The sequence below is a fragment of the Plectrocnemia conspersa genome, unplaced genomic scaffold, assembly GCF_051122295.1.
Source record: "Plectrocnemia conspersa isolate PC_06_02 unplaced genomic scaffold, ASM5112229v1 ptg000011l, whole genome shotgun sequence".
Taxonomy (NCBI): domain Eukaryota; kingdom Metazoa; phylum Arthropoda; class Insecta; order Trichoptera; family Polycentropodidae; genus Plectrocnemia; species Plectrocnemia conspersa.
The window spans coordinates 10,845,144-10,854,800 of record NW_028277175.1 but is presented as its reverse complement, the minus strand read 5'-3'; the positions used below and the strand labels follow the sequence as shown (position 1 = coordinate 10,854,800).

Below are 9,657 nucleotides of genomic sequence, written 5' to 3'. Positions count from 1 at the left end.
ATTTCTTAATTAACGTTAAACTGTTTAAAACTTCTCGCAAAAATCGTATTACCATTGAGAAAGTAAATCTTTTCACGCACCCATTCGACAGTCGTCTTTTTTTATGTATCAACCGCATTGACACGTATCCAATTAATTTAATAAAATACCACTTTTCGCAATAAACGAATTATTCCAATCCGTTCCCGTGGATGCGCATCGTCCGGAGCAAAACAAAACACTAAAAACGATTTCACTGCGCATGCGCATCACGCGCTTTTCCTCACATAAAAGCACGGAACTTTGAGTTTCCACTTCAGTCTCGCTTTGGCGATCGTCGAGTGTCTCAGTGCTCCTCTCAACGAGAGTTTGACCGCGACAGCTTTCATTTTCTTTCACGCAGCACAAAGGTGATAATATAGAAACAATATTTACACAGTGACAGTGACACATTGAAAGTTTTATTTGCTTTAAAAACAAATATTAGATGCAGAACAAATTGTTATGAAACGAAACGCGTAACGCATTATCTTATACTTTTTTATATTGTATACATTTTTTCAATATAACACCTGCGCGCATATCTATCTAATTAATCATCACATCCAGATCCTCGAACGCGCTTTTGATTATCTCATAAATATGATAACAATATGATTGATAAATAATAACAATAATCGTATTTGATGAAAAAACAATGAAAAGTATATAATAATCTTTTAAATTAACAAATGAATAATATATATTGAAACACATCAATCAAAAGTAATAAATAATTCTTAATATAAACATATATATGTATATGTATCATATATACTATTTTTTTATAATAAATTTCAAATATATACAATTTAAAAAAAACTTTTTTAAATAACATATATTTCAATTCGAAAGGAGACTTTTTGCGTTGTATATTGTTTTATACTACTTTAATGTCTATTTAACAAAAGGATATAATTTAATTTGATTAATTATATAAATACAGAATAATTTTTTTGAATTATTTTAATTCACACTATATAATGAAAATAATAAAGTATGTATTATTCATTAAAATAAGTATTACTAAAAAAAATTAAATTGCAAGTTTAAAATTGAATATAATAGTACAAGTTTATGTGTTATTTAAACATGGAAAATCGGACATTGCCCTAACTTTTGTACATACACATCTCAAACAAGATTTAGTTCTGTACATTCCGATGTGTACACAAAAAAAATCGCCTTACACAATTTGTGTCTAATGACTCGTGAGTCATATCTTCGTAGATGTTTTTTTCTTCTTCTATCGCTTTTGTTACAATTTTCCAATTACTGTGCAACACAATGTGCACACATACATACAACATTTACTTTGCGAAATACCATTTGCGCAATATGTCTTGTTCGTTTTTAAGGCGACTGTACCTGTTCCACGAATCAGGTTCAGGTGATCCTTACCTTTCGTTACCCTCCCAAAAACCTGCATCAAGGTCTAATGACCCAATACTTCGGACCTTGTCCCATAATAAATAATTTATTGTAAGCGGGTTTCGCGCTTTAGTGCGTCGATGTCTATCTCACCTTTAACAATTATTCTGTCATATCCTGGATTTGATTACGTACTCAGAAAGATGATAATTTATTTAATTAAAATAAAAATGTATAATTTTAAAAGTTCTTTGCGCAATTAATGACCGTGATCGTCCGAATCAAATTTATGGATTCGCTTAACTTTTTTCATCTGTACTTTTTTATTTAACGAAGTACTTTTACATTTAGGTTAAGGCCGCAGAAACCAATTTCGCGTGGCGCAATCAATGGCGTCTCTCAAAAATTATTTACACTTTTTTATGTGCAATTCGTCATGTAATATCAATTTAATGTGTTCTTTACTTAATTTACAAGATTTCTGCAAAAAGATTTTAATAACAATTATTTTATAAAAATTGCGGGATTGTGTCATATTTAATATATCTATATTTTGTGAAATATATTTATTAAAAATATTTAATAATAACTTATTTAAGCTATAAGTACATATTGATAGTAACACAATTGATAGCTTTGTAAAAAAAAATACAAAACCTGTATGGTTTAATTTTATTTTTATTTACTTTTTCGTAAACATTTAATTAAAATTTTGATTATAGAATGTATTAAAATGGAGTTTATAGGGTGTATAAAAGTTACACAATTTACACTTAAGTGTAATTAAATATATTTTTTTATTTATTATCTTACTATTATTTTTAATAGAAATGCAAGTTACCCACATATTGAAGTATAAAAAGCTAATTTCAATTTAAAGTATCTATAGTTATAGTAAAAACATGTATTAATTTTACTATGACAATAGAAAAATATTAATTTACCATTCATAAAAACAAGTAGTTTTAATGATACATAATATATATGTAAAACCCTTTATTTGTATATATTATAGTAATGGAACATTTTTATTTGTTTTACATATGTAATTTATTTTTTTCAAACAAATTAAAATTAATTAGATGACGTATTCAAAAATGTATTAATTAGATACTAATTTAAGAAAGTATATCATTTTAATTTTAAATATGAATTAATTAAATTAGTAATTTAAAAGTAAAATAGATAATAATACACATGATAATTTAACAATAATACGTGATTTATTATTATACATTTATAAGGTAAAATAAATAATAATGGCATATATATTTTCTTTAATTTATTTACTTAATATAAGACTAGCAGTGACGCATTTTAAAACAACTCGAGCTAGTTTTTCTGTTATTGATATAGTACACAAGTGTCATCTTATTTAATAAGATTAGATGCAACTTTGTGGTGGAAGGTATTTATCCATAATTAACCTTTTGAAGTTCAAAAATAATAATACGTAGTTACTTACATAATTATTTCTGAAAAGTTGATCTTTAACCTAGTAATACCTTTTATCTTATATCCAAAAAATACAAAAAAAAAATTTTAATCAATTTAGATTTATAAATAATTTTAGTGTGGAATATATATTGTTTTAAAGGTCTCACCGTGTCATATCAGAAAGTAGCATTATTTAATTACCTGACATTAACGTCATTTTCCCGCTGACATTGGCATAGAATCGAATCTGCAGGCTTGCAGAACTTTCACCAGAAGGTTGTCCACCTCCTTGTCGGATGGTTTGGTTATGAAATTGTAGTACGCCTCGCTGACTCACTTGCATCACCAGTTTTGCAACAGCGACTTGCAGTCCACATTTGCTGACACAATGTTGGATAATATCTCCCAGACCAATTTCTTCGCGAATCCGATATGATGTGGTCAAAGGGGTAATAGTTTATTCTGTGGCCGGTTGCATTTGTCCGTTTTGTGAAATCGGTAATTGTAATCGAGTGCTGCTGGTAGATGTTGCAAAAATAATTAGAGGAATTCAGATTGAATTGCAGCTGCAATCCCACAATCATTGAGAAATGAGTATATATTGTTATTAAGAATCAATATCAAACACTTTTTTATTACATACTAGTATTGTTTAACAATCAGTGTAGCATAATATATAAATATTTATAAACTGATATAAAATATTGTATTATTTAAAATAAATGCTTGATATAAATTTAATCAATAATGACGCGTGAAAATAACATTGTTGTATTTTATAAAATTATATATAAATGTGCAAGGCTTATATTAAATATTCTTCTACTTAAAATTTATAATGTTACATCCAACCCATCTCAAAGCCCCTATATGTTATAAATTACTAGATACAATGTTTATGTATTGCGTCACAGATATATAAATGGTAATTTCCATTAACATAATATTATTGATGAGAATGATTTATTCTGTTTTTATTTCAATTTGCACAATTTGATATGCCGATATCTTGATATGCATCAATCGCTATCTAGATCTTTTATTTAACCCATTGAATTACCGGTATTTGATCGCATGTGTTCCATATACATCTTGAAAATCATCGAACGGCAGTAATTGTTAATGAATTACTCTAACGTCTGTAAAAGCATTTTATATAATTAAATGTGACTACAGCATTGTTTCAAAGACACGTATACTATGACGTGGGAAGTTGCGCAATTTTAGTTAGTCTTACATATATATACATATGTATATAATTTCTAAAAACTATTTATTGAATAGTATGAGATAATGATTTACTTATTATGTTTATTGGATTTATTTTTATTATATGGTAATATAAAACTCATTGCGAGTTTGAGTCGATTTATATTGCTCTTTTAAATATCTTTAAATAGCAATTGGAAAGCGTTTTTAAATATATAAAAAAAATATGTACGAGAATGTGCTGACCAAACATGGCAAATAAGATTGGAAAGTGATAAATTCTTTCCGTTATTTCAATTGTCGACTTTCCAGTTCCGTGTGTTGTTTCATGCTTTTCAGCTCAACATGCAATTCCGCTTTGATTTTCACCAATTATAATTCAAAACGCACGTAGAATGTATTCAGAAAGTATGTGATAAATTATGGTTTTAGTTTTAAGTTAATTAATAACTGAACTATTTTTTATTGCACTAAACATACATGCATATGTATTATATGCAAATTGCACTCGGGCAAAGTGAGTCCCGGGTTCAATTTTCAATGTCACTTTTTTCAATGATTGTGACTTAGTCATAACTATGCTTAATGCATTTCTCATGTATTAAAATAATGCCTTATAATTACAATAAATATTTAAAACAATAAATACGGAAAATTGTCGTATCATTTTTTCATAGGTCAACGACGATATATTTTGCATGTTTTTTTAATACATATATTCAGACTATGATCTTTGCTTATTATTATTTTATTTAAAGCCACGTTTCTTACTAATTTTTTTGATAAAAAGTATTGCTGACTCAATTCTTATTTTTCGCTTCATTGAACCATGAACATCTTAAGAGCAAAGCAATTTAATAATTTATATAAATCATTGATCTAAAAAATGCAGCATTGTAAATTCATCTATATATCAAAAAAATATCGAAATAGATAAGCATATTTTAATTTTAATGATGTCACTAATAATGCAAACACCTGTGTTTAAAACAAATATAGATTATAGGATTTTGGACTTTGTAATTATTATATAATTATAATAATTATATTGTTTTTTTTCTAGATATTCTTAATATTTCGAATTAATGTCAAGATGAATAATTAAAAAAAATGTATATAAAGAGCCATAGAACAGTCGCAGTATTTTCAGCTCCTGTTAAATTGTTCGAAATAATTATTCATAGATACGTCTTCAACCACTTTAGGATTTTATTAGACCAGTAGCATTGCCCATTACTAATCTTTTGTCTTTCATCAGAACTTTTAAACAAAATCTCTCGATGCGGGAATTCAATATAGATATTGAGAAGGCCTTTGACAAGGTTTGGCATGGATTATTATTAAAAAAACTGTTGAAATTTGATTGCTCGGATGATTTAACTCGGTTATTCTTGAGTTATTTAAGCGTTCGTAGACAGTTTCTAACCTATGGAAGTCGATTTTCAAAACAATATTTCACCCCTTTAAGGGTTCTTCAAGAGTCCAGCCTTCGCGTTATTTATTAATGACATATACGGCAGATATAAATTCAAGTTTAATTGTTTTTTTAATAAAACTTATTTTAAACTAATGTTTAATTAATTTTCAATAAATTAAATGCATGGGACATGATTTTTTTTTATTTATACAAATTAATATTAATCTTTAATGTACAAATACGCGTGCATAGTTACTCTTAGTCATCCTCATTATTTGTTTAAAACCTCTAGAAAAGATTTATATATCACAGTTTTTTTAATGCATCGTGACACTCGACTCTGTTTTGAAATCTGATCTCAACCACCATAATCATCAGATGCGACCTTCATTCCATATTATTTATTTCTCCAACTACTCAACCACAAAAGTCGTTTTTGCTAACACAACGTGACGTAAATGTATCACGACTTTGTGGTCATAAAAGGATTTTTTACACTTGAACTTGTCTTTTGTATTATACTAAAATAAACATCAATTTAATATTTTCTCTACAGTTTTTTTATTTATCTATTGCAGCAAAAGCAAACTTCGAAGATGACTCTCGTTCAGCCATCGACTGAGATGTCCACGATGATCCAGAAGGAGCTCAACGAAAACGTCTCGACCAGAGACTCCGACCTTCAACACATCAAGGAGTGGCTCGAGAAGCAGCCACATCTTCCAAACCCTTGGGGTGAGATCTTTTACTATTATTTTAATATAATAAATCATATTCATCAATAATATTACACTGCTCTCATCCGCAGATGATGGTAGGCTGATGACATTCTTGCGCGGTTGCAAGTTCTCTTTGGAGAAGTGCAAACGTAAGCTGGACATGTATTTCACGATGAGAAACGCCATTCCTGAGTTCTTCAACGATCGCGATATGGCTAGGCCAGAACTGCAAGAGATCTTCAATCTTGTGTATGTATTTCATCAGCTAAGCTATTGATAAAGACACATACGCTTATTTTAAATTATACACCTATATTACCAGTGAAGTTATATTTTCACTAGTAAAAATATAATTTCACTAACTCACTCAATTTAAACGTATCAAATGATTATTAATTTCACTGCTTAACCCTTTGAGTAGTGAGTTATTATAAACACATTTGTTAATTTGTTAGTAAACGTTACGTATTTTTTTAATAATTATTTATATTGCATTTATGGTAGATTATAGAAAAAAATCAGTGTTTCTCATCGTATAATTTCTTTGATTTATTTTACTACTTTTCTGTATTAGTTATTTTTAATAATTTATTTTAACACTTTTTTAATATTAATTTTTGATAATTTATTTTACATATTTTTTATATATTTTTCAGCTTCTGTGGATTTTTTTTAATACAATAAAGGCTCCTAATATTTTTTTATAAAATTAATATAACATATTTTTTGTTTACTTTAAATTAAATTAAAAAAAAAACAGTATATATACTAAATAAGTATTAAATTTGTTGTTAATTTATGAATTTTGTACTAAATATTTCGATTTATTTTCATTTATACTTTTCGATATTTTAATGATTTGGTTTAAATATTTGCTAATTTGTATTTGATAAATATTGTTCTTGTTTGTTTATAGAAACATTCCACCACTACCAGGTCTAACCCCAGAAGGTAGAAGAGTCGTCATCATGAGAGGTAATTACGCATAAATTATATTATAATATATACTTATTATTCAACATAATTAACTTACATAATATATTAATAACATCAACAGGTGTAAACAAAGACAACCCAACACCAAACGTGGCTGACTTGTTCAAGGTGACTCTGATGATAGGTGACGTCAGATTGGCCGAAGAAGCCACCGGTGTTGCCGGCGATGTTTACATCTTGGATGCTGGAGTAGTCACACCGACACACTTTGCCAAATTTACGCCAACTTTAGTGAAGAAGTTCCTTATTTGTGTGCAGGTATGACTTGCATTACATTATACAAATTACATTCGAATATGTGCTACTGATGATATTTTACAATATTTTTAGGAAGCATACCCTGTAAAGTTGAAGGAAGTGCACGTTGTCAACATTTCTCCGCTAGTAGACACCATCATCAACTTTGTAAAGCCTTTCATCAAGGAAAAGATCAGGGAAAGGGTAAATCAATTTTCTATATATTAAAAAAAAAATATATGACACAGTAACTGATTTAAACTTTTCAGATCTTTGTTCACTCTGATCTTGAATCTCTCTACAAGCACGTTCCTAAAGAAATGCTCCCAGAAGAATACGGCGGTAACGCTGGACCTATCGTTGATATCAACAGTGAGTCTTTAATTAAATTATATAATAAATGTACTGAAATATATGCTTAACATTCTAATATATATATATATTATTTCAGACGCCTGGAAAGATAAGCTCGCCAGCTACACCGACTGGTTCAAAGAACAAGAAGCGTTGAAGACCGACGAAGCACGTCGACCAGGCAAACCAAAAACCCATGACGATCTTTTCGGAGTGGACGGTAGCTTCAGGAAACTCACCATCGATTAATTACATCATACATCATACAATGAATGTTTAGCAAAGCCAATGATTTAGCACTAATTTTCCATTTCACATATTGTTTAAACATTTCATTTTTCATCAAAGTTTTCTCATCAGACATCGATAATTATACATTCATCATTAGACTTATGCTAGTATATGATAGTAATTTAGAACGTTTGTCCCAGTATTTTTTATATAAATATACATATATATTATAAAACTTTACTATCTGTGATATATTAAAAATGTCATCAATTCATATGTACTACTATTTAAAAACGTTTCTTTTCCATATATCATCAAAATCATGTTAATCTTAAGATATATAAAGTGCTCAAAGCACAGTTTAATGTGATTTTTTTATTGAATTTTATGAATATAAGAGAGTTGAAAATACTGTTAACAAAGTTTTGCCTCGTATTACATTTTATAATGATAACAAGTTTACATTTTCATATTCATCTAGTAATTATTAATCAATATTAAAATAAAACAATTAAAAATACTTTAAAGGAATTGATTAAAAATGAGAATAATATTTTAATTTTTAATACAAATGAGAAAATTTTGCATATATTGTCTTTTTATGTTTTATATCTATATTTTTATATGAACACTTTTATACTGTAAATATATATATTACACTATAAAAATAATGTTTTATTTTTATTACGTTTATTATCAAAAACATTTTTATATTTTGCTTTTAAAAACCTATAGTAAACTAAAAATCCAAAACATTTTTGTTGTTTAAAAAATCAAAAATAATATAAAGTAATGCAGTTTGCAATCAAGTAATTTCTTAATGCAAATTCTGTTTAAAAGTTATTTAAAAAAAGTCAGCTTAAGATCGATTGTGATTGAGAGAGGGGTCATGCAGTATTCAACCATAATGTATTTGTAATTTACAAATATATTGTGCCCTTTAACCGTTTTTAAATGAGAAGTTATATTTATTATTGAGAATTTTTTACAGCCCTAAACAGATGGATGTAAATAGGGCATCCAAATACCCGTCTACATGAATTACCCGGTTCTCAGATATTTTTCCTTTCCCTGTCTACTGTTATATACTGAAATAGAGTTGTAATTTATATTGAAAACTAAAATATTTGATTTTCGTATTTTGCTCAAATAGTAAAAATAAATTTAATAGAAAATTAAAACACGTATATTTGTACACACACAGGTCATCTTATATAAAATTGTTCTAAGCCATCGCTTCCGCTTCCGGACGCGCATAACTTAAAATGAAACATTCTCCACTCAATTCTCTACTCTGTAAATCGTATCGCTTTGTATGAACGGTGTATATAAAGGAAATATATTTAATTATAATATATTTAATATTATAATTTATTAATTATAATATATAATAATTTAATATTATAATATATTATTAAATATATTTAATTATAATATATATAAAGAAAATATATTTAATTATAATAATAAATAATAATAAAAATAAAAATTGAATTTGCTCTGATTGATATTCGAGCAGCCGGTAATGCGTTCTGTTGTTTCGACCAATGAAAATTAAGCATTCAAATATAAAACAAGATGGCCGACAGTACCGTGACAACAGTATTAAATAATTATTATTTAATAATAAAATATTGCTACGCGACAATAATTTTCATTAATTCGTCA

At 27.5% G+C, this 9,657-nt stretch overlaps 1 protein-coding gene across 1 annotated transcript; it reads left to right on the top strand.

The window, feature by feature from the left end:
- Positions 1-303: 303 nt before the first annotated feature.
- LOC148229499 (alpha-tocopherol transfer protein-like) lies at positions 304-8,657 on the top strand. Its single transcript, XM_088196680.1, has 8 exons — positions 304-389; positions 6,031-6,187; positions 6,261-6,420; positions 7,088-7,146; positions 7,229-7,425; positions 7,498-7,608; positions 7,674-7,776; positions 7,856-8,657. Exons 2-8 carry the CDS (start codon positions 6,049-6,051, stop codon positions 8,005-8,007), a joined length of 921 nt encoding a protein of 306 aa, XP_088052806.1. The 5' UTR covers positions 304-389; positions 6,031-6,048; the 3' UTR covers positions 8,008-8,657.
- Positions 8,658-9,657: the final 1,000 nt, after the last annotated feature.